Source organism: Monodelphis domestica, chromosome 2 (genome assembly GCF_027887165.1).
Source record: "Monodelphis domestica isolate mMonDom1 chromosome 2, mMonDom1.pri, whole genome shotgun sequence".
Classification (NCBI taxonomy): domain Eukaryota; kingdom Metazoa; phylum Chordata; class Mammalia; order Didelphimorphia; family Didelphidae; genus Monodelphis; species Monodelphis domestica.
The window spans coordinates 261,502,782-261,527,045 of NC_077228.1; the positions used below are offsets into that span (position 1 = coordinate 261,502,782).

At 41.8% G+C, this 24,264-nt stretch overlaps 2 protein-coding genes across 6 annotated transcripts; one reads left to right on the plus strand and one right to left on the minus strand.

The window, feature by feature from the left end:
* Positions 1-266: 266 nt before the first annotated feature.
* On the plus strand, positions 267-19,701 carry TAF6 (TATA-box binding protein associated factor 6). Of its 5 annotated transcripts, none has more exons than XR_008916494.1 (16): positions 267-405; positions 10,440-10,640; positions 10,816-10,902; positions 11,053-11,206; positions 11,684-11,740; positions 11,904-12,023; positions 12,275-12,420; positions 12,579-12,656; positions 12,768-12,869; positions 12,985-13,167; positions 13,271-13,345; positions 13,475-13,600; positions 14,704-14,877; positions 15,008-15,205; positions 15,743-16,745; positions 17,530-19,701. XR_008916494.1 is itself a non-coding variant. In XM_007483324.3 (16 exons), exons 2-16 carry the CDS (start codon positions 10,485-10,487, stop codon positions 17,546-17,548), a joined length of 1,767 nt encoding a protein of 588 aa, XP_007483386.1. In that variant the 5' UTR covers positions 267-405; positions 10,440-10,484; the 3' UTR covers positions 17,549-19,701. The 5 variants fall into 5 exon arrangements, 3 of the variants coding, with proteins under 3 accessions (XP_007483386.1, XP_007483384.1, XP_007483387.1); XM_007483324.3 differs by having other exon boundaries at positions 15,743-15,834; XR_008916495.1 differs by lacking the exon at positions 267-405 and adding an exon at positions 538-672.
* Positions 16,164-24,167, minus strand: AP4M1 (adaptor related protein complex 4 subunit mu 1). The gene is made up of 15 exons (XM_001367109.4): positions 23,958-24,167; positions 23,722-23,810; positions 23,376-23,482; positions 23,193-23,289; positions 22,939-23,049; positions 22,770-22,850; positions 22,529-22,591; positions 18,364-18,430; positions 18,145-18,198; positions 17,790-17,896; positions 17,596-17,690; positions 17,428-17,472; positions 17,143-17,193; positions 16,847-16,958; positions 16,164-16,719 (listed from the first exon to the last, which is right to left on the minus strand). The coding sequence occupies exons 1-15, from the start codon at positions 24,013-24,015 to the stop codon at positions 16,507-16,509; spliced, it is 1,350 nt and encodes a 449-aa protein (XP_001367146.1). The 5' UTR covers positions 24,016-24,167; the 3' UTR covers positions 16,164-16,506.
* Between the last annotated feature and the right edge of the window lie 97 nt (positions 24,168-24,264).

Genomic DNA, 24,264 nt, shown 5'->3' on the forward strand with positions numbered 1-24,264 from the left:
CGCGCAGACTCAGAAACTCAACTCACCACTGGGGTTGTGTGTGTGTGTCTGCGTGTGAGTGTGTTCACCTCCTGCGCAGGCGCAGAAGCTGTTTACTATCGTGCAGGTCCTGAATGTAGCAAAACCGGACGGTTAAAAGTGAGAAAGCGGCCAAGGCAGACAACAGAGGGTAGTCCTTTTGTCTAAGGGAATGTGGAAGAGACTCTTTTGTGGAAACTGGCGGCAGAGAAGGATTTTTCCGGGTTGAAGTAGCGAGCCAAAGGGTATTTCCACGGTGTCTCACTGTGGGTCTGCCAGGACCTGTGCGGAAGCCTGAGGCTCTGCAACCACCAGCTGAGGAGGCAGAGGATTGAGATGGTGGCTCGCGCCACATGAGCTGCGGTTGGGAGCCGGTGAAGAACCGGGGTGAGCACCTGGTGGGGGACTCAGCGTCACAGGGCACGTCTTCAGGAGCTCGATTGGCGATCGTCGACTGGGTAGAGAGAGGAAAGTGGTCCCCAGATCTTTTGGGGGTAGCCTGCTGGGAACGGCAGAAGCTACCGGATCTCTCTGCGCATGTGCAGGGAGGGGAAGCCGGGATTTTTTTTTTTTCTGTAGGAGGAGTTGAGAGGGAGAGCGGTCCTTTTGGAGAATAGAGCAATTGGCGTGGAAGCGCCCTGTGTCCTGTATGAGGTTTGTGGGAACTCACGGGAGTCACTTTGGTAGAAAATCAATGTAAAAGCCTCTCCCAGCAATTTTTTTTTATTTTGGCCAAAATTGTATTTTGGCGCTGTGGATTGGGAGCTGGCGGGAAGCAAAAAAATCTACTTTCAAATGTGCCTCTCTGGAGTACTACTGGCTGTGTGACACTGGGCAAGTCGTTTAACCTCCCAATGCCCTAGGTAACTTTATCGGACTTGGTATCAGAGAAGGTACCTAGAGAAGATAGAGGGAGTTTCTTTATTTCAGAGTTCCTTATACAATAAACTTTGAAGTCCCTGTAATCGGAGATGAGATGTGAGTGTGTCTCATTCGGATAGGATTTCTGAATGAATTTTTCTTTTCCACTCTTATCACACCTTTTTTCCTTCACCTCTGTAAGAAAGTGAGGGAGGTGAATTTTCGCATTTTTAATTTAGGATCAGATTTGGTCATTATAATCATATAGCATTCCAAAAAAAAGAAGGATGGGCTTTTTACATATTTGGAGTGGTCCGTTTTGTACGTGGAAAGGGCATGCAATTGAGTGTGCTTTTATTCTCCCTAAAAGATGTGAAACTTGTAGCCAGGACATAGGTTGCTTTTGTATCTTTTCTTATCTCACCTATTTGCATGAGCCATCAAGAGACTTAAAGTATTTTTTTTTAATTGGGAATTCTAAAAAAAAAATCATTTAAAAAAAGTAAAATAAAATAAGAGTTGGGAACCCTGAACTGTAGAGGGATTTGTTGATTATTGGGCAAAAACTGTTATTTCCAAGCCTGCAGAGATGAACATTTGGGAAATGTATGGGATATTCATTGAAATTTAGTGTTAAGTCTGGCTAAGGGAACTCCCCCCTTTCTTAGGATTCCCTAGTTGTGGAAAGAAAAGGCCAATACTTGGGCATTCAATTTGCTGAAATGATCCTGTTTTGTGATCTCCAGTCTGGGAGGTGGTAGGTCTCAGCAAAGGCCCCAAAAGTACTCATCTGAAGAAACTTCTGAAATTCCTAGGGTTAAGGATACTTGCTCTTTCTGAAAGAGTCCAGATACTTACTTTTTTATGATTTGCAGCAGTGAGGAGCAGTGTTCTCAATAAGGAGCAAACTCACAATTCAGAAACTGCTTTTTCCAGTTCAGCTGCCAAGTTCAGCAGGAATTAGAGTTGTGAAAGACCCAGCTTGATAAAGCACAAGTTATGGGTACTCTGTACCCAGTTTACCCATTTTGAGGTTTCTTAGTTCAAAGTCAGTCTCAGACACTAGCTATGTGATCCTGTCATTTCACCTCCCTTATCTTCCTTTACTGTAAAATAGGAAGATCATATGAGATATTTTTAAATTACAATGCCCAGCACATTGTAGGAGCTTTCATAAATTCTTCCCAGCTTTCCTCTTTTTCCTCCTACCCTTTCTATGTATGTGGGGAGTGTTTCAGTTTGGTAAATATCTTTGCTTTGACCTAATTGAATCTTCTTGTTAACTAATAAACTTAAGCTCACTGGTGAGAATCTGTGAGCTAGTAGTGCTAATCTACAAAGTTGAGTACCCTTTATGAAAACCAAGTTGGAGATAGGGAAGTTCCTGAAGAGGGAAAAGAGTGCCTGAAAAGGTCCACTCAGTGGACCTTTGTTCAGGATATATTTGGATCCTCTGCCTTCCTGACTATCATTTTTGCAAGAGAAGAATTAGCATGTTCCTTTATTTTATATTGTAATTGGACTATGAGTTTTCTATTATATTTCCTTTCAAAGAAAATGGTCTGATTTGTAGATGAGTATTTAGCCCCATAGAAGTTAAGTGCTGATATCTGTTGATATCACCATCAATTAAGAATGTGAAAGTAGAAATACAGTCTGGATGTTACATAGAATATTTATTTGCCTAGAGCAGTGGTGTCAAACTCAAATAGAAACAGGGTCCAGTGAACTGCATATTATTCTTTGGACCTTGTTATTGAGTTGATTTTTTTTAATAGTAGGTTTGATCCCCCTGGTAGAGCACATTGTGGAAATATTCATGTTAACTTTTAAAGTCATATTTTTGAACAGAGCATATCTGGACTGCTTGCCTTATTGTTGTGTAGCCTAAGTCTAGACAACTTGTCCACAGATCTTTATTGGTCTACATGGACTAGAGTTTGCCATGCCCTAGGGGCCCGGGTCCTATCCACCTGATCCTTTCTTTTCTATCGTTGTAACAACTCTTTAAGACAGAAGGACAAGAGCTAGGCAGGTGGAGTTAAGTGACTTGCCCAGGATCACACCACATGGAAGTGACTGAAGCCAGCTTAAATGTTTAATACCTTTTTAGAAGCCTAGGATTCTTCTGGGATGGTTTGATTTCTTTTTTAATTTAGCTTGCTTGTCCAAATGAAAGCATCAGTTCACACTTGCATTTGGAATGCTGTATGTGCTACAGGGACCCACTAGAAATTTGGTATTTTTAAGTGTTAAGGACTCTTTAGAGTAACTGACTTTTGAGGAACCCAGCTTGGGAGTAGGAGTTCAGGAGATGAATGTAATTATAAAGAATTGGAGATATGGGGAAAAGTCATTTTCTTTCCCTGGGAACACAAAACAAAACAATCTCTTTGTTTAATTCAGTCCAGGTCTTTAAACATTTATTAAACACCTGCTCTATGCCAGGCACTGTGCTAGGTGCCAAGGATACAGATATAAAAATGAGAGTGCCCCTGTCTGCAGTGACATTCCTGGGGACATATATGGATAATACGAGAACTGTACAAAATAAATACAAAGCAATTTGGAAGGGAGAATGATGGAGAGGCAGAATGATTCATTCCAGTTTGGCTGGAATGCTTGTAGAATTGTGATAGAGCACTTTCTAGTATAATCGGTCACAAATTGGCACTTGATTAGGAAGTGGTTTAAATACCAAATAATATGATCCTAGAGGCTACAAGAAGCCACTTAAGAGAATCATGTCTTAAACCTGTGCTTTAGGAATGTCAGTTTGGCAGAAATTTGGAGGATGTATTGGAAAGGAGAGAATAGATTTTGGGAGACTAGGCAATTCTTGTAACAATCTAAAGGAGTTAAGAAGTGCTTGAACTAGTGAAGTTGTAGTATTAAGAGGAAGGAAGGGACCAGAGGCACCAATCTTTATTTACACATTGACCCATTAAAACCAATCTTAGGAATTTGGGGCAAGAAGGTAAAAAACAACGAAAGGTTCCATATATCCAAAATACTGGGGTAGCTAAGTGGCTCAGTAGATTGAGAGCTGGACCCAGAGGCAGGAGGTCTTGGGGTCTGATCTGGTTTTAGACACTTCCCAGTTGTGTGACCATGGGAAAGTCACTTAATCCCCATTGCCTACCCCTTTCCACTGTTCTGCCTTAGAACCAATACCCAGTATTGATTCTAAGATGGAAGGTAAGGGTTTAAAAAAACAATTTCCTGCAACACTTTTAGTAGTAGCAAATAACTAGAATAAAGGGGTGGGTGACTAGTGGAGAGGGGCTTGTAAACATATGAATGTAATGGAATGTTATTATACCATAAGAAATGATTATCAGTAATGTAGCAAATATGAGATGATTTGTGTAAGCTGATGCAAAACTAAGTAAGCACACCCAGAGAATAATTTACAGAATAATAATATATATAGCACTTTAAGGTTTCCAAAGCTCTGAGTCAGTTATCTCACTTGATCATTGATGATCAATGAAAACACTGAAAAACTTCAGAATGCCAATTAAAAAAGTGATTTTCAGTGACTTCAGAAACCGATGGTAAAACATGCCCTTATTTTTTGCCTCTTGGCAAAGAAATGATGGACTAGTGGTACAGAATGATGCAAACATTTTCATATAGGCAAATTCAAAGTGTTGATTTGTTTTGCTTATTATTTGTTGTTATTGGGGAGAATTCTTAGTGGTAAGTTATAATAATGTTTTTTTAAAAGCATCAATAAAACATTTTTAAAATAGAGAAGAGGATGGATAGGAGAAAATGTTTTAAAGGTAAAAGCATCAAGATTTGGCAATTAGTTAGGTATGGGAGTGAGTGAAGTAAAGAATTGTTGACTTCCAAGTTATAGACCTGGATAATTAAAAGAAAAAATAGCACTCTCAATACAAATAGTACAATTAGGAGGAAGGGCAAATTGGGAAAGATAATGGCTTCTTTTTGGAGATGTATAATTTGAGATTCATCCAGGTGAAGATAGCCAACAGGCAAATGGAGATATTATACTGAAACTTGAGAGTAGAGATAAGGGCTAGATATGAAAGTTTGAGAGTCATACATAAATATGTTAACTAAAACTAATATCTGATGAAATCACCAACAGGGGATAATGTAGAGAAGAGGACCATATTAGTCAGTAAACATTTATTAAGCACCTAGTATGTGTCAAGCCCTAGTCTAACTGGGGATATAAAGAGAGGCAAAAGATAGTCTCTGTCCTCTGGAGTTCACAGTGTAGTGGGGGAAATAATATACAAATAAATTACACACAGGATAAGTCATAAATAATCAACATAGGGAAGGCACCAGAATTTTAGCTGGGACATAAAGAAAGCCAGGAGTCAGAGATGAGGAGATACTATCTTTTTTGGTTTTGAAAGAATACATGATGTATTTGTAAGTTATAATATGAAGGAATTAAAGGTGGGGTGAGGGAGTAGGTTTTGAACACCAAAGCTATATGGAGATACTATCTTTTTTGGTTTTGAAGAATACATGATGTATTTGTAAGTTATAATATGAAGGAATTAAAGGTGGGGTGAGGGAGTAGGTTTTGAACACCAAAGCTATATTTTATCCTGGAGGTGTTAGAATAGGTTTTTGGAACATCCCTCTCTTCTGGTTCTCCTCCTACTTAACTGATCTTTTCTTCTCAGTTGCCTATGCTTGATCCTCCAGATTGTGCCCTCTATCTGCAGGTGTCCTCAGGGTTCTGTTCCGGGCTCTCTTCTCCTTCTGTATTACTTCACTTGGTGATTTCATCATCTCCCTTTGATTTAATTACTATCCATGCTGATGATTCTCAAATCTACCTATCCTGACCCAGCCTCTTTGCTGACCTCCAGTCTCATCACCAACTGCCTTTCAAACATCTTGATCTGCATGTCCAGTAGACACCTCTTTATTTTATTTCAATTACACATAGAAACAATTTCTGAGTGTTTTCTGGCATTTTGCAATCCAAATTCTTTCCTTCCCCATTCCCTGAAATAGTAAAGAATTTGATATGGGTAATACCTGCATTTATGCAAGACATATTTCTATATTATTCATGACAAGACAGAAGACATCACACATACAAGAAAAAACTCATAGAGGAAATAAAAAGTGTTATGCCTGGATCTGTTTTCAAACTCCAACAATTTCTTCTATGGCTATAGATAGCATTTTTCATCATATGTCCCTTGGGGTTTTCTTGGATCCTTGTATTGCTGATAATAAGTCCTTTATACTTGATCATCGTATACTATTTCTGTTACTCTATACAACATTCTCCTGGTTCTGCTCAACTTCCTTTTGCATCAGTTCACATAAATTATTCTAGGTTTTTCTGAAATAATCCTGTTCATAATTTCTTATGGTACAATAGTATTTCAGTATTACCACCATATACCACAACTTGTCAGCCATTCCTCAATTGATGAACATCCCCTCAGTTTCCAATTCTTTGCCATTACTATATGCCAGCTACATTCTTTTTCTTTTTCTTTGATCTTTTTGGGATACAGACCTAGTAGTGGTATTGGCGGTTCAAAGGGTATGTATGGTTTTATGATCCTTTGAGTGTAGTTCTAGTTCACAGTACCAGCAATATTCTTAATTTTTCTACATCCCCTCCAACATTTATCATTTTCCTTTTTGGTCATATTAATCAATCTGATCCATGTTAGGTGGTATCTCACAATTGTTTTCATTTGCTGTTCTCTATTCAATAATGATTAGGAACTTTTTTCATATGCCTATAATTTTTTTTATCTGAGAACTACCTATTTATATCCTTTGACCATTTATCAAGTAAGGATTGACTTGTATTCTTATCTATTTGGGTTAGTTCTCTGTATATTTGAGAAAAGAGGCCTTTGTCAAAGATACTTGCTATAACAGTTTTTTTCCCCAGTTTTTTGTTTTCCTTCTAATCTTGATTTTGTTTGTACAAACTCTTTTTAACTTATTGTAATGAAAATTGTCCATTTTACTTCTTGTCATGTTCTGTGTCTTGTTTGGTCATAAATTCTTCCCTTATGCAAAGGTCTGGCAATAATAACAGTGTTAGGAATGGGAATAGTATTCCAGGTTTTTCCAAGTTAATTTTTCACCCTCTATTTCTAGATCGTGTATCCATTTTGACTTTATATTGGTATATGGTGTGAGATGTTGGTTTATGCCAGTTTCTGTCATACCGTTTTCCAGTTTTCCTAACAATTTTTGTCATATACCCTGAAAAGGTTGAATCTTTGGGTTTATCAAATACCAGGTTACTATGGTCATTTACTACAGTGTTGATGACCTCATCTAGTCCATTGATCTACTACTTTTTCTTAGCCAGTACCAGATTGTTTAGATGATGACCACTTTATAAATTTTGAGAATCTTCAGCATAAAGATAATTGAACCATGGAAGCTGATAAGATCAAGTGAAATAATATGGAAGGGAATAGGGCCCAGGACAGCCTTGTCATATTCCGCAGTTAGTGGGGTTAGACTTGGATAAAAAATTGAACAAAGAATATTGAGAAGGAGCAAAGACCAGAGAGTAGCATCCCAAAAATCTGGAGAAAAGAGTAGGAAGGAAAAGAAGGTGATCAAACATGTCAAAGGTTACAAAGAAGTCAAAAAGGATGAGAACTGAGAAAAGGACATTAGCTTTGGCAATTAAAAGATCATTGGTAACTTTAGAGATCGTGTTTTGGTTGAATGATGAAGCCAGAAGCCAAACTGTAGCATTAAGAAGAAAATAAAAGTAGGAAAAACTAGAGATGCCTATTATAGATGACCTCTAGGAGTTTCACCACAAAAGGCAAGAGAAATATGAGACTAGATAGTGAGGATAGGTGGATCAATAATGGTTTTTGAGGATGGGGAAGACATAGGCATGTTGTAAGCAGCAGAAGAGCACCCAGTAGACAGGAAGAGTATGAAAATAAGTGAAAGATCAGGAATGATAGAGCAATCTCCTGGAGGCAGATGGAATGGGATCACTTGTGCATTGTAAACCTTAAAATTTCTTAGACTTATAATTGTTGGAAATTTCACCATTGGGAAATTTCATACTTGGAAATTTTCTTACTGGTAGTCTATTGGAATGTGAACCCCATTGGCATGGGAGGTTCCTTCTCCTCCCTACTTAAGATTACTTTAGGACAGAAACCTTTTGCTGAACAATGGAAAGGGCTTTGACCTATGCTTAAGCATAGAACAGGAATTTCTTTGAGTCATGATTGATTTTAGAATTGATACAATGGAGATACTTGGAATGACAGAACCAGGTCTTGGAAATTGCAATCTCCACCCTACTCAGTCCTAACAGGATTTAGGAAGGGCTGCAGCATAGATCAAAATTTAATTATTCCAATCTCTACCCTACTCAGGGTAACAGGATTTAGGAAGGGCTGTAGCAAAAGATCAAGATTTAATTATTTGAGAATATGACCTTCAACAGACATGTGCAAAGCCACAGACCTCTGGGCGGTCCTGGGTTAAGCTAGAGCCACCATTGGCACAGGGGAAATGATGGACAGTGATTGGTAGATGTGAGAACTGAGGGGAGGGAACTTGGATGGTTTCCTTAAAGATAGAGGGGTCTGAGGACTGAGGGTGGTTGGTTGGAGAGTTTTGGCTCTGAGTGGTTGGAGAGGTGCTCTGAGAAGCTTGCTCTGAAGGAAGCTGGAGGTGGGGGCCTCTGAGACTGTTTCTCCATTTTGGTCACGTGAGTGACCAAAGAGCTACTATGATCTCCTTTCTTTGCCCCAGCTATCTAAGGGCTTGGGCCTTTTGGCCCAGCCTAAACAGAAGGGGTATTTAAGCCCTATTCCCTTCTCTCCCCTTTCTCTCTCCCTCTCTCTCTCTATCTCTAATTCCTTTCTTCCTCCTGTTTGTAATTAAACTCTATAAAAGGTTGACGGCTGACTTGAGTTTTCATTTAGGAATTACATAGCTGAATTCCTTGGCGACCTTAAATTAATATATATCAGTCTTTTAAAGTGATTTCCTTGTCACAGCATTTAGAAGGATTGACTTTGGCAAGAAGGGCAACCTCATTATATGAGATATGGGAGAAGGCAGAGATAATGGCAGAAGGCTCCTGGATGGTGTAAAATGAGTAGAGAAAAGCAAACTCTCAGCAAATGACCTCAATTTTTTCAATAAAATATGAAACAATGTTCTCAGCTGAGAGAATGAAGGGGAGAGGTAGTCATGGGAGATTTGGGGAGCAGTGAAAAAGTTTAGAAGAGCTACTATGGTGAGTAGGATGGTGACTTAATGAGAATATATAAAAGGATTGCCTAGAAACGGAGCCCAGCCCAATTGAGATTTTTAACAGGGCATAATGACAACAGTCCTAGGGACATGCCTGTTCGCCAGTTCACAAGGTGTACAATATGGAGATTTAACCTGTCAAGCACACTGAGGACTGTTAGGAAGAAGACAGCCAAGAGGAGAGTTTCTAGAAGTGGAGAGGTTTCCACTGTAAAAAAAACTGCAGAGAGGGGGGTAACTAGTAACAAAATGGATAGAGCACAAGCCCTGGAGTTAGGAGAGTACTTGGATTCAAATGCGGCCTCAGATACTTCCTTGCTGTGTAACCTTGGGCAAATCGCTTTATCCCAACAGCCCTTACTTCTCTCCTTGACCTTAGAATCAATACAAGACAGAAAATAAGAGTTTACAAAATTGGGGGAAAAAAAGACTGAAGAAAGTTAGTGTGAAGATTAAAAAGAGACCAATTGAAATCATTGCTAACTTTGGCAGAAGCAATTTTAGTCTAGTAGTGGAGTCAGAAATCAGATTGCAAGAGATTAAGATGTAAATGAGAGGTGAGGAAATTGAGTCACTGAGTACAGGCAAGACTTTTCTTGTTGAACTGTAGAAAAGGGGAGATAAATATGATGATAGCTTGGAGCCATGACAGGGTCAAGTAAAAGTTAAGACTGGGAAAGATCTGGACCTATTTTTAGGCAATAGAGAAGGAGCCACATTAGGGAAACAAGGGGATGATAGAAGCAGGCTACATTGTCTCAGGAGACATTGTTACGGACTTTAAGGACCACCTCAACCTTATACAAAGGAGTGTGCCAGAGATGTTACGGTGATTAACGATAGAAGCTCAGAATGGAGGGTTTTTTTGTTTGTTTGTTTTTTAAGTGAAATGTGATTTGAGGTCCTTTGATGAGAGTGTAGAGGGTAGGTGGATTGAGAAATGGATCTGAGACTAGTGCAAGAATTGATGTTGTGCAATAATGGCCAGTTGAGATTATTTAAAATAAGTACATAGTGGACTTAGTCCAAATATGACTAGTAGTTAAGGTGGATTCATTAGAATGTAAGCTTCTTGACAGCAGAGAGAGTTTCATTCTTTGTATTTCTATCTTTAGTGCTTAACAGTTTCTGGCACAAAGAATAAGAGCTTGTTGGTTTGGTAGTAATCCAGAGTTGATACCTACCTTTTTCCTCTTTCATATTTTGTGTTTCTTCCCACCACTTTAAGTTTTCTCTTTATTTCTGCCTCCTTTCTAATCCCAATTTTAATTTATCCATCTCTTTTGTAGGGCATTGCCCCTGGAGAGGGGTTAAGAGAGGAGCCATACTCCAGTATGGCAGAAGAAAAGAAACTAAAGCTGAGCAACACGGTGTTGCCCTCAGAGTCAATGAAAGTTGTGGCAGAATCCATGGGCATTGCTCAAATGCCTGAAGAGACCTGCCAGTTATTAACAGATGAAGTTAGTTATCGTATCAAGGAGATTGCACAGGTGAGCCTTGGTTTCTCAGAAGCCGCTGGGTTTTTTTTTCCCCCCCTAACCCACTGAACTCTCAAATCTTCTTGATTCATCAGAAAGAACCCTCCAATTCTCCACTCCCAAATATTGTGTGAATAAATTAGCTGCATCTTCTCTTCTGTGACTCTGGTTTTCAACTTCTCTCTAGGATGCCCTAAAATTTATGCACATGGGGAAGCGGCAGAAGCTGACAACAAGTGATATAGACTATGCCCTGAAGCTGAAGAATGTTGAGGTATATGGGTCAGGGATTTGGGCCAGGGAAGGAGGACAAGGCCGCATTGGAAAAGAAAGGATTTAGGGCAGAAAAGTTTCACTAGTTTAGTTTTTTTATCTCTTTTTCTAGTCTTATCCTGAGTTTTTTTGTTCTACTTTTCTACCTCAGCCACTGTATGGATTCCATGCCCAGGAATTCATCCCATTTCGTTTTGCCTCCGGTGGGGGCCGGGAACTTTATTTCTATGAGGAGAAAGAGGTTGATCTGAGTGATATCATCAACACTCCCCTACCCCGTGTTCCCCTTGATGTCTGCCTCAAAGGTAGGAGATGGATGGGTGTTTAGAAGCATCGTAAAGTAGGAAGAACTTGGGGTAGAGTATGTGGTGGGGGGCAACCTCATGAAGTTGAGGGTTAGAAGACACTGGGAGAATTGCAAGTTTTGATATGAAGAGACACTATTATCAAGTCATAGTCCAGTGTGAAATGGTGGTTATCATGGGTTCTTAGAAGCCACTTGTATAGAAACTGAACTTTGCCAAGTCCTGACAAGCTAGACACCATATGAATGGTCTCATGCTAATGAGACCAGCCTAGTCAAGATCAGACAGGCTTCTCAATAGGTTAGGTACAAAGTAATTAAGTTTTCATCTGCAGCAAGGATCATACCAGTAAGTTACTGTGTTTTAATAGAATGAGTGCCTAAACTGAAAGAAAATTATTGTAGATGCCTTTTAAGTCTTGCTTAAGTGACTACTGATTAAATTATTAAGACCAATTGACTTTCACTTCTCTCTTAGCTCATTGGCTGAGTATTGAAGGTTTTCAGCCAGCTATCCCAGAGAACCCACCTCCAGGTAAGCCTTCTTCTATTTATTCCTTGCCCCCTATCAGTTCTCTAATCCCTAGAACCTATCTCAAGTTACACTATCTTCTTTTTTCCCCTAACTTTCTCCATTTATTTCTGGTATTCCTGATTTTCTTTCCACTTTTTATGGCTTTTTCCTATTGTGTCCTTAGCCCCCAAAGAACAGCAGAAGGCAGAAGCAACAGAGCCATTGAAGTCTGCAAAACCAGGACAGGAAGAGGATGGACCATTAAAAGGCAAAGGTCAAGGAGCTGCAACAGCTGATGGTAAAGGTCAGTGAGTTGAGATGTGGGGCTAAAACTCAGGTTTCCTGATTGTTGGGAAGACAGAAGGGCAGGAAAGGATTAGGGGAATTTGGAAACTGCAATAGTGGAGAAAAGGAATAGAATTCATAGACCCTTCAGTAAACTTGAGGGAAAAAGATGGGGCAGGGATCAAGAATGAGGTCTACCTTGGTGCAGGGCTTCACATAGGAATGAGACTCATCCTATTGCTATCTTGCCACCATTCCACTCTCCACTAGGGAAAGAAAAGAAGGCTCCACCCCTGCTAGAGGGTGCCCCACTGAGATTAAAGCCCCGGAGTATTCATGAGTTGTCTGTGGAGCAGCAGTTGTACTACAAAGAGATAACTGAAGCCTGTGTAGGGTCATGTGAAGCCAAGAGAGCGGTAAGATTTTCCTTAACTGTTTTCCTAGTTTCATAGGTTCCTTACCCTTTTCCAGGGTTATTTACCCATTTCTTCATCTTACCCTGCCTCAACTGCTCTGCTTTTTCCAACTGTTCCATTTCTTCCTTTCCCAAGCTAACTGTTCTCTTCCTGTACAGGAAGCTCTCCAGAGCATTGCTACAGACCCTGGACTTTATCAAATGCTACCACGGTTTAGCACTTTCATCTCTGAGGGGGTAAGAAGAATGTCACAAGACAAGGGCCATGGGCAAAGGGTGAAAGCCAGAAGAAAGTCTTCTGTCTCTTTTGATATCCCACTACCTTCTGCCCCTCTTCCTCTCCCCTAGGTACGTGTGAATGTAGTTCAGAATAACTTGGCCCTACTTATCTACCTGATGAGAATGGTGAAGGCTCTGATGGATAATCCAACCCTGTATTTGGAGAAATATGTGAGTGGGTTTTCTCAACATTCCCCCCCAGCCCCTTCCTTGCTTCTCAATAATTCTTGCCCTTAACACCAAGAGATCCCCAATAGAAGACGTCAGTTTTGGTTCTTCCACCCAGGTACATGAGTTGATTCCTGCTGTGATGACTTGCATTGTGAGTCGACAGCTGTGTCTTCGACCAGATGTAGATAATCACTGGGCACTCCGGGATTTTGCTGCTCGCCTGGTAGCTCAGATCTGCAAACATTTCAGTACAACTACCAACAACATCCAGTCTCGGATCACAAAGACCTTTACTAAGGTGTGTTGGAAGGGACAGGGAGTATTTCAGTTCACCCAACACATCTCCTTAGCACTCAAGATTTATTTTTCTTAATTGTTGTTTAATATTCTTCCCTTTGCAGAGTTGGGTAGATGAGAAGACTCCCTGGACAACCCGCTATGGCTCCATTGCTGGCCTGGCAGAACTTGGACATGATGTAAGTGACTCAGGGAGAAAAGGAAAAGAGAAATGTCTGATGAAGGGGGAAATTGAGAGAAAAGGGGTGGTTGGTTTTCCAGGTATGGGACCAACTCAGTAGTGACCTGGTGGTGTTCCTTATCTCTAGGTGATTAAAACCCTGATCCTGCCAAGGCTTCAGCAGGAAGGTGAACGTATTCGAAGTGTCCTGGATGGTCCTGTGCTGAGCAACATTGACAGGATTGGGGCAGACCATGTGCAGAGCCTCCTTTTGGTCAGTGAATGAGCCTTCTTTTCTTACCAAGTTTTTGAAACACACACACACACACACACACACACACACACTCTTTCTCTGTGTCTCTGTATCTCTGAATTGTCTGTCTCTGTTTTGATAAGGCCAAATTTCCTCCTCAGGCAGTCATCCTCTCTGATCTTAGGTAGGATGGTCCTTGGAAAAATAAACATAGACTTGGCTTGAACTCAAAGCCTGTCCAATTAATTTATAAAACCTGCCAGAAGTTGCTTTCCCTTGACATAACCTTAAAGAAACTAGGGCCATGCCAAATAAGCACTTAATATATATTGCTAGAAACAGAAGTAGAAATATTTATCAACTCAAAGAGGTCTAAACCCACGAATAGTCTCTCCAAACAACTGACTTATAGGGAACTTTGGAAACAACCCATTTGTAAATTTGGGGTTTCCTGTGTAGGTATTTTCATAGGCAAGAAATCAGACCATCTACAGCAGGGATTCTTCACTGTGTCAAGGATCCCTTCCCAGAACAGTAATTTAAGATGTATAAAATGTGTAAGATTATAAAGGAAGTCAATTATATTGAAGCATAGTTATTGAAATACTTAAAAAAACACATTTACAGACCTTAGTTAAAAATCCCTGAACTAGCGGTGTAATGTCCCTGAACAATCTGCAGGGATCTAAGAGAAAAACACTATCCATAAGCAGAAGACAAACTGTGGGAGTAGAAACACCAAGGAAAAGCAACTGCCTGACTACAGCGGTTGAGGGGACATGACAGAGGAGAGACTCTAAACGAACACTCTAATGCAAATACTAACAACATGGCAATGGGTTCGAATCAAGAACACGTGATACCCAGTGGAATCATGCATCGGCTATGGGGGGGTGAGGGGGGAGGAAAAGAAAATGATCTTTGTCTTTAATGAATAATGCTTGGAAATGATCAAATAAAATATTATTTAAAAAAAAAATCCCTGAACTAGAGGAGCCTGTGAATCACTGAGAACTTCTGTTCTCTTGTAGCATGATTAGTCTTTCACACTTTATACCTTAGGAATTTCCCATCTGTTCTTGCTTTTCAGTAGTATATAATGATCATATATTCTACCTCCACAGAAACATTGTGCCCCAGTGCTGGCAAAGCTTAGACCACCACCAGATAATCAGGATGCTTTTCGGACAGATTTTGGTTCCCTGGGACCTCTTCTGTGCTCTCATGTGGTCAAGGCCCGGGCTCAAGCTGCCCTGCAGGCCCAACAGGTTAACAGGACAACACTGACCATTACTCAGGTCAGTTACTCCTGGACATGGATTGGAAGGGGGAAAAAAACTCTGAGAAGGGGATATGGGCCTGTTCCTCTTGCTGCCCTTCCTCTCTTGGCACTTTAGGTGACAGACACTGCTTTTTCCTTCTCTGCAGCCCCGGCCTACACTGACGCTGTCTCAGGCCCCCCAGTCAGGCCCTAGAACCACTGGGCTGTTGAAGGTTCCTGGCTCCATTGCATTACCTGTTCAAACACTGGTGTCTGCAAGGGCTGCAGCACCACCTCAGCCTTCCCCACCCCCAACCAAGTTCATAGTCATGTCATCTTCTTCTGGTGCCTCATCTTCACAGCAGGTATTTGGAAAGATGGGCTATCGGGACTGGCTAGGGATACTACCTGGCTCTGAGCAAGAACCCTAATTGTTGGCAGACTGGAAAACAGCTGAAAGATTGTTTGCTACACTGTTCCTTGTTCCTATGTTGTTCAGTTTAGTCTGCTCCAATCTGAGCTTATTCCACCTGGCAGCCTTCAGGGCTTCTGAAATGGCTTTAAACTGGAGTTGTTGTGGTGCAAGGTATTGGATAGTGTGTAATTGGAGACATTGGTTTTCCTATTCTCTTGTTGGGCTTTCTCAGATTTGTGGGTATTTAGCTTGTTAAGAAAAAAAAAAAAACCTCTTCCAAGGAAGGAGGCAGATGGTGAAGGCTCTGTTGGATTGGTGTGTAGTAGGCCACCTCTGACTCAGGCTGGTTTAGTTGCATTTTCTCCCAGGTTATTATCTTCTATAAGAACAAAAAAAGGACTTAAGTGGAGTGAGTAGAATGGAAAAATGGGAGTCGTCAGATCTTAGAAGATGCAATGTTAACTTAGTTCCGTCTCTTCTTCTCTAGGTCCTGTCTCTTAGCACAGCAGCCCCTGGCTCTGGCTCTACCACTACCTCTCCTGTCACCACCACAGTCCCCAGTGTCCAGCCTATTGTGAAGTTAGTCTCCACTGCAACTGCAGCCCCTCCTAGCACAGCTCCCTCAGGGGCAGGCAGTGTCCAGAAATACATTGTTGTATCTCTTCCACCATCTGGGGAAGGCAAGGGAGGGCCAACTTCCCATGCTTCCCCAGCTCCTCCCCCATCATCTTCTTCTCCTTCTCCTCTTGGGGGTGGCTCCCTTTCTGGAGGAAAACAGGATGTTGGGGATAGCCCCCCTCAAGCTCCTGGTACCCCTAAGGCCAATGGTTCACATCCTTCTAGTTCCAGCTCTCCTCAGCCTACCCCCTGAAGGCTTCACACCCTACTCCTAAAAAATCATTCTTACATTCAAATACAAATTCTCATGTTATATTACATTTTGATTTGGGGAAAGGAGTAATTTACCTCTTCCCCCTCGACTATTTCCAGATATATCCCCATTGTACAGACCCCCTCCCCAAAATAAAACAGTTCAGTTTGTAACCACAGATCCACCTGAGTTCTTCTTAAGTCAAGAAAGTGGACTAGAGCCAGACTCTTGTTACCCTTCCAGGACCTATGTGTCCAGTTTCCAACCCTGCCTCACAATCTGTTTACCCTTGGTTGTAGGTAGGAAGGCAATGGTGGTAGGAATAGTTGGTCATTCTTCCTTTCCAGAGGCAGGCTGACATAGTTCTCCCAATTTGGGTCTCAGATCCGGATGACATAAGTATCACTGTGGCTTAGGTGTCTCACCCACGTGTGTGGGGAAGTGTTGCCAGGAGTTCCAGGGGCTGTGAGCCGAAGAAACCGAACCTGGAGCCCTGAGCAAGTATACCGAGGCAGCTCGAATGAGAGGCTTGCAGGACCTAAGCCCAGAGGAGGGGCTGGGCTTGGGGGGTCAGGAAGTCCAGGGACATCCATCTGGGAAGAAGAAAGCATGGGTAGAGGTGAGGTTTATGGGAGGGGACAGAGTTTACACACACTGAAGGGATCAAAGGAACTGGGAATTGGTTTATGGAAGTCAAGAAAAGTGTTTGGTGGTCAGTACCTGAAAAAGGCCACAGAGTTGGGAACCTCCCTGTACTCGAGGAAGGTCCCACCGAAGAACTCCTTCACCCAACTCTGCTTTCTGCTCTGGGCTGCTCAAGTCCTGAGATAAACTAGGAGTTAAAGAGATAGGAGAGGGTAGATAAGACCTTGCCACCCCTAAGAGCAGGCTCCATTACTAAATTATCCATTCCCCACTATCAATTTCATCCTCTACTGTACTTCCCTAGAGAGCACAGTCTAAGTCCCCAGAAGAGTCTAAAGGAATATTAGTCTTTCCTATTCCCCACAACTGACCTGGCCACTCCTCGGGGAAGTGGGAGGTGGAGCTTGACATGGAGAGCTTGGCTGAAAAGTCATAGATGAACAAAGCCATTAGTAGTTCCATTCCTCATTCCCCCACCCTTACTCCTTGCTTATGCCCCACTGGATGGGAAGGGTTTGTCCAGGTTGCCCCACCCCCAAGGAATGAAACAATTACTTTGAAAAGAGTAACTGGGAGGATATGAGGGGAAGCATAATTTCGAGGTTGTAGCCTTTATACCTCAAAGCTAGCACTGTCTTGCTATCCACAGTTCTCACCTCTTTGGGGGTAGATCACAACGGAGCTTCAGATAAACTTGTAGCCTTGGGTAAGGAATAAAGACAGAAGTGTCATCCTTTCCCTTATCTGTTTGTATTCAGGGTGAGCTTTGGATCTTGAATGGGGAGAAAGCTATGTAGTTCTGAAAAAGCATCAGTATCTCTTACCTGCCTGAGCCACGGTCCCACTGCACAGAGGGAAAAAGCCGGAAAGGGAGTGGGGAAGGAAGATCATCGGAGAGTTGATACCGCATTATGGTCAGCTGTAAACATGGAAGCAATGTCAGCCTGGGCCCTTCTCATCTTCCCTCAAACCTCCCCACACTTCCTTATTGTGGAGCACTAGTCCATCTCAATCTGACCTCGCCTTGAGGTGGCTGCAGCCTAAGGATTCGATGGGATTCAAACTCATCCAGGCGAACAGAACCATGAAATGAAACTTCGTCCACCCGTACCCCTGGCCCATACCCTGAAAGAAAAGACAACCCCCCCACTTTGATAATAAACATCTTGCCTAACTGATAACTTACACTGAAAGAAAAGAATCTTCTACTATGCTTGTGCTTTCCTTACTTAGGGAGATCTGTCTTCAACTGAATTGGCCCCCCCCTGCTCTGTCCAAATGCTAATAGAGTAAGTCCAACACCCCCCCCCCATTATATCTTGTATTACTATCCCAAATGTGTATATAGAAAAGGAAGATCTTTAGTGCCTCACCTCTCAATTCTGATTTGCCCACACAGAATTCCTCAGTTAAGCCAAGTCTCATTTCTGTCAAAGAAATGCATGTTAGTAATGAATGATTATATCATAAGTCCCAGGCTTTCATATACCTGACAAGTCTCAAATTTCTGGTTCTTCCAACATGCTTAGCTCCCCATCAGTTCTCTACATCCTCTTTTAAATCCCAAGAAAATGATCCTTCACACTTCTCACCAGAGCAGCTGGGCAGAAAGCTCTTGAGTCGGATTTCACCTTGGACATCCACCTTCAACAGGGAGCCCTACAGTTCAAGGGAAGGAAGAGGAAAAATAAAAATACTCATAATTGTCCTCATGTCCCTGGATACAAAGTTTTCTCCCAAGGGTCCTAAATAGGAATTTTGCACTAAGAATGGAACAATGGAAATACAGAAGACATAAAAATGTAAGGGGAGATCTTTTCCCTTTCCATCAGTGTCACTAGTGACAGGGGAATAGGGTCTTTTTCCATTTGCTGATTCAACACTACAGGACGGTCCCAGATTTCAGACAAGGACATGAAAGTGCAGTGTTCTGGGAACTTTGGAGTGACAGTGAATACTTGAAACTGAGCTTCTAGGTGGGCAAATGGGTATGGATGACCATGAGTTGGCCATAAAAACTACAAAGAACAAAGATTAAGGTTCTTGCTTCCAGAATTTGTTAAAGGCAAAAGAAATTTTGCAGTGACCAGAACACAATGTAAATTATATTTGCCTTTTTGCTACAACAGGTACATGCAAATGCTGATTGGTCCTCCAAGAAGAGAGGGTAAAAGGGCTGTAGGAATGCCTTTCTACTCTCTAGGTAACTTGGGAAAATGTTCATTTCTTTAAAAAAAAAAAAAAAGGAATCCTCATCTGTCTCCCAGGTGTGAAGTGTAGGAGATGATACTGTGGAGGAGTGGAAGGGCCATTGAATACAAAATATTGAACAGGTATGAAGCTTTTCCCAGATCTAGTAAAGCTTTCTTGTCAGTCCTGTACCCTTTTCTTCACTCATGTCAAACACCCTAATTCAGGCCATCACTTCTTACCTAGACTATTGTACTTGTCTTAACATTCTCCTTGCCTCAAATCTCCCTCTTACATATAAGTTTTTTGTTGGGCTTTTCAGGCCTATTCACTGTCTGGCTCCAGCTGACTTCTGAGACTTTGGTAATATCTTCCTCCATGCACTTTGTGGTACAACTAAGCTGGATTATTTGCTGTCCTTCATACACAGCATCAATCTCCCACTTCCATGCCTTTGCACAGGGTGTTACCCTATGTTAGATGCACTCCTAACCCTTCTACTTTCTTAGAAGTGCTAACTTCTGAGGCCTTTCTAAATTTCTTTATAGATGCCAGTGATCCTTCCCCCCAAAAAATGTCTTATATTTGCTTTGTATATGTATTTTTTGTATGTATTTATGTGTATATGTTGTCTCCAACAGAATGTAAATTTTTTAAGGAAAGAGACCGTTTCATTTTTGTCTTTGTATCCCTATGCCTGGCACATAGTAGGCATTTAATAAATGCTTGTTGTGTTTGAAGTAGTGTGAGCATGGATTCATCCAATAATCATCTGAGAAAGATACAAGTAAGGTGATATAAAATCAGCTAATTATAGAGGGCTATCACAGCTTAGAACGGCATTGAACCTTTTGGGACATACTGTATCTACCTGACATTAAAAAAAAGAGGTTTATCCTCTCCTTAAGGCACTTAATTGGGAAATGATTGAGTCTTCTAAGATTTCTCAAATTTTACCACTATTTGTTTCTCCACCAGAAGGAATCTAGAAAGCACACCTAGGATGTTTGAAGTTCTGGATAATAAATTGAAGACTTTAGGAGGTATAGGTTGTTGTTGTTTAAATAATCACTACTGAAGATTGAAAGGCAAGAGCTTCAGAAGAGAGGGAAATTTGGGAAGTGTCTAAACAGTTGTCTTAAGATTTCTGAAATGTGGCTTGAAATAAAGGGAATCTTAATAAGTGATAGTATGTATTTAACAAAGGTTACTAAAATATATATAGTCTTGCTCTTCTGAGAGGGCTTTAAAGTAGAACACGTAGAAAGTAATAGCTATTACACTGGAAAAATAACAATAGATATAACCAGTCATTCATGGGAAACAAAATCCAAGGATATTAGACATGCTGGTAAGCTCCTCTACTTTCATTCGCTGAAGACTACCAAGGCTTCTGAATATAGGGTCTGTGTGGCCCATAAAGGGAAAGACACACTGGGCTGTTTGAAACCCATGTGCATTGAGAAGCTAGCAGTATATGGTTTATCAGGACAATAAAAGACAGAAATGGAACTTTGATGAGAGCAATGCAGTAAGAAATACAGGTGGGAAGAGATACAGCACAGCAGAAAACCATATGTACCAAGGAATAACCTGGGACTTTTCCTTCACTGAGGCTAAATACTGTGCATGATATAGGCTCAAGAGAGCAATAAATTTTAGTGATCACAAGTTTTTTCCCCATGGAGGAGATAAGTTGCTATAGAGGGGAAAAGTTTCCTCAGATTCCTATCGGGATAAGATTACAGGTGGTATTAAAAAAAAAAAAACCTGAAACATCACTATAAAGTTGGTACTATTAGTGATTTCCCATTTTTAAAGAGGAAACAGGTTCTAGATTTTAAATTGCTTACTTCAGTTCACAAAGCTACGGGTCATGTTTCTACCTCCTGTATCTTAAGTGTAGTACTCTTAGAATAGAGAATACTGAAGAACTGGAAAAAGACAAATGTCCTTTAAAAGAAAAAATGGGCTTAATTTGATTTTGGCAAAACTTAGAAAACAGTGTCAAAGGGATGGCTTATGAATGTATAGATGGGAAACTTTGATCACAAATAGCCAACATAGCTTAACAAAGGTTATACAAGAATAACCTCTATTTCCTTATTTGATAATGTTACTTCAGAGGAATGCTGTCAACAGAATATACCTAGATTTCAGTAAAGCATTTGACAGTGCTCTGTGCCTCTCTGTGTAAAGATATGGACTAGAAAATAGTTGGTATATTTATGATTGGGAGACTGGTAAGATTCCTTAATTTTTAAAACCCCATCTAGACTCAATACTAAGTATTGGTTCCAAGGCAGAAGAGTGGTAAGGGCTAGGCAATTGGGGTTTAAGTGACTTGTCCAGGGTCACACAGCTAGGAAGTGTCTAGGGCTACATTTGAACCCAGGACCTCTAGCCTCTAGGTTAAGCATTCTGTCCACTGAGCTACCTAGCTGCCCCAACAATTATCCCAAAATGGAATGGCCTCCTTAGAAAGGAATTGGTTCCCTGACACTAGAGATATTTAAGTGAAGGAAAAAGTATTATGGATAACATAGAAGGAACTCTTGTACAGGTATAGGTTGGACCAGATGTTCTTTGAGGTTTCTTCCACCTCAAAGATTCAGAATTCTTGAGATGTTGCTTGGTATCTTCTTCACTCCTTTACAATCAACTTGAGGGGAAGTGTATAGGATAAAACTAATCCAGGGCAGTGATGGTGAACCTTTTAGAGATGGAGTGCTGGGCCCCGCTTTCCCCCCCTCTCCCCCCACAGAATGCTGTGTCCCTTCTCTCAGTGGGAAGAATGCCGGGCATCCCCCCCTTACCCCACACAGGAGAAGGAGGAAGCGCTTTCATTGGGCTAGTGGGCAGCTGAGCCAATGAAGTAAGGAATGTCCTCAGTGAATATAGAGGGGGAGGGGAGTGACCCCAGCAATCTGCTCCCCTCCAGCTCTGCAGCCTTTGAGCCACCCATCTTATGTGCTCCCATTGGCTACTGGGTAGAGGGGTGGAGGATGGGAAAAAATGTCCTCAAGCTCAGTGGAGAGTAGTGCCCACAGAGAATGCTCTGTGTGCTGTCTTTGGTACCTGTGCCATAGGTTCACTACTGATCTAGGGCTTATATGTCACTACTGGGGGCAATATCCCAGGGTACAGTCCTTGCCTCCCTGTACTTTTGTGATATTCCAGGGAAGAGGAAAGATTGTCTTCATTTCACATCTCCCTGGTGCCTTACCCAGATTTCTAGAGGTTTTTTGGTCCAATCATGATTTAATTGGTATAGGGAATTCCTGGTGTGGAAACACCCTCCTTCAGTGCTTGGCATTATAAGTGCTTAATAAAACATTGAGTGATTCCAATACTATTTAGCAGTTGTCACTCAAATTATAGTTTTAGAGAGTTGTCTGACAAGAGATTAAATTCCCCAGGGAAACATAGCCTTTTCTGCATCAGAGTCTAGGACTTCTTGACTCTTAATGCCAATTATCTATTTACTATACCGTACACTGAATCTGTACCTAGTAGGTAACTAAACAAATTTTTTCAGCTGAATTGGGTTTGAGGATTCAAACTTACATTGGATCCAATAAGCACTGAGAGTCTTTCTACGACATCCAAAAAAACTTCATTCTTATGACTCTGGAAAAGAAAAGGGATCTGGTATAAACAGATGCTTAGTTCTCAGTGATTGGAGGTAAGAGATTTGGGGGGAATGGAAATCTGGATCTGTAATATGGCAAACTGAATGGCTACAATAGGAAACAGAGAAGCCAGTAGGAAGTTGGATATATGGATTCAGATTGAAAAATATCCTTACCTGGTCAGAGCGGCCAGTTAGGACTGGACGGCTGGCTGCGCTGCTTGGGGCCACTTTGCTCTGCTGGGTTTCAGCCCCAAACTATAAAAAATCCACAAGAAGTCAGTCCTTTAGTGTATCCCACCTCAGCTCATTTCCCAAAACTTATTCACCCCCTTCCTTCACTAACCAGACCAACACTGCTGAGCTCAAAGAGGTTGAAGGGCTTGCTGACCACAGCTTCAGTTTGAATGAAATTCCTTAGCATCTCTGTAGATGTGGTCTGGATGTAGCCATAGTCCTATAGCAGAAGAAGCAAGCTTTTGTATACTTAAGTTGGAGATGTGTAGGGATGGAGGAGAAAAGGATCTAGATTAAAAAAGGGATATCCCTGTGATTTGGAAAGAGGGGAGAAATATCTGGACCCTTAAGTCTGTTTCTCACCAACACTTCATCTAAGAGCTCATAGACGAGGGCTACATTGAGAGAGAGAGTCTTCTCACTGAGGGAGCCACAATAATCACTTAGTAGGGTGGCCAGCCTGGGGAAGAGAGGAAGTAATGAGTCTTCCATACTCATTATTCTAACTCCCCCCTCCCCATACCCTTTCTCTACCATCTTCCTTACCTTGATAACAGTTCTAGGACGATGAAGGGGGAAACACCCCCTGAGGTGGTGACCACAAGGTAGAGCCCGAAGTGTCGGATGTGGACAAAGTGGTGGCCTTTGTGATGCTGGGGGGAGAATTTGGGATTGGCAGTGGTGGTGGAGGAATGAACACCAGTGAAGAAAGTTTAAAAGTATAAAGGTCAAGGCCATGGGAATGAGAGAATTGAGACGGCATTCTAGGGATGAGAAAACTGGAAAACCAAATCCCATCTCCTAGAAACCCCAGTTCGAGGACCACGGAAGGCACTCAAGCAGTGTCCACTCCTCGACCCAAAGCCCACCCTGCGCCCTGAAGGGCTATTACCATCACGACAGGAGGCTGGTCCCCGGGCAGCTCTGTCACCTTCCTGTAGAAGATCTCGGCTACATCGCTGCCTCCACAGTCTCCACGGACTGAGAGAGAGTTAAAGAGAACCAAGGCTAGGTCCCCAAACCAAACTCTTGTCCTTCTCTGACCCTGCTCATTCTCTATCGCCCACCGACCTCAGTCCCTCCACGCTGCTCCTTCACCATCCCCACTGCCCAAGAGTAGGAGGATACAGTCCTTGTAGATGAGAGGATCCCCCTTGGAGGACAGAATGAAGAGCTGAGAGATCATGGCCCCTCAGAGCGAACAGCAGCTCAAGATCAGGTTAGAGTCGGATTTGGCTAGGTACCGGCATCTATTAGAGGAAGCTTCTTCCTCCTTAAGTGCCGCCTCTCTAGTCACATCCTCCCGATTTGGCCTCTGATTGGTTGAAGTTTGGCGGACTGGTGGAGGAGGAAGAGGGAGAGGGTGACGCCTTCAGTTCCGACTTGGGGCGGGGTCTTAGGCAGAGCCGCGCCCGCTTGGGCGGGAACTTCGGCG

Bases quoted from the DNA above. Each gene is read 5' to 3' on its own strand.
- TAF6 (XM_007483322.3), top strand. From the start codon at position 10,485: ATGGCAGAAGAAAAGAAACTAAAGCTGAGCAACACGGTGTTGCCCTCA. The intron at 10,641-10,815 runs GTGAGCCTTGGT...ACTTCTCTCTAG, and splicing joins GTATCAAGGAGATTGCACAG to GATGCCCTAAAATTTATGCA. The intron at 12,421-12,578 runs GTAAGATTTTCC...CTTCCTGTACAG, and splicing joins CATGTGAAGCCAAGAGAGCG to GAAGCTCTCCAGAGCATTGC.
- AP4M1 (XM_001367109.4), bottom strand. From the start codon at position 24,015: ATGATCTCTCAGCTCTTCATTCTGTCCTCCAAGGGGGATCCTCTCATC. The intron at 18,199-18,363 runs GTGAGAAGTGTG...TTTCTTTGACAG, and splicing joins CTTTCTGCCCAGCTGCTCTG to AAATGAGACTTGGCTTAACT. The intron at 16,720-16,846 runs GTACTGACCACC...TCTTCTTCCCAG, and splicing joins AACTCTGTGGCCTTTTTCAG to ATGGATGTCCCTGGACTTCC.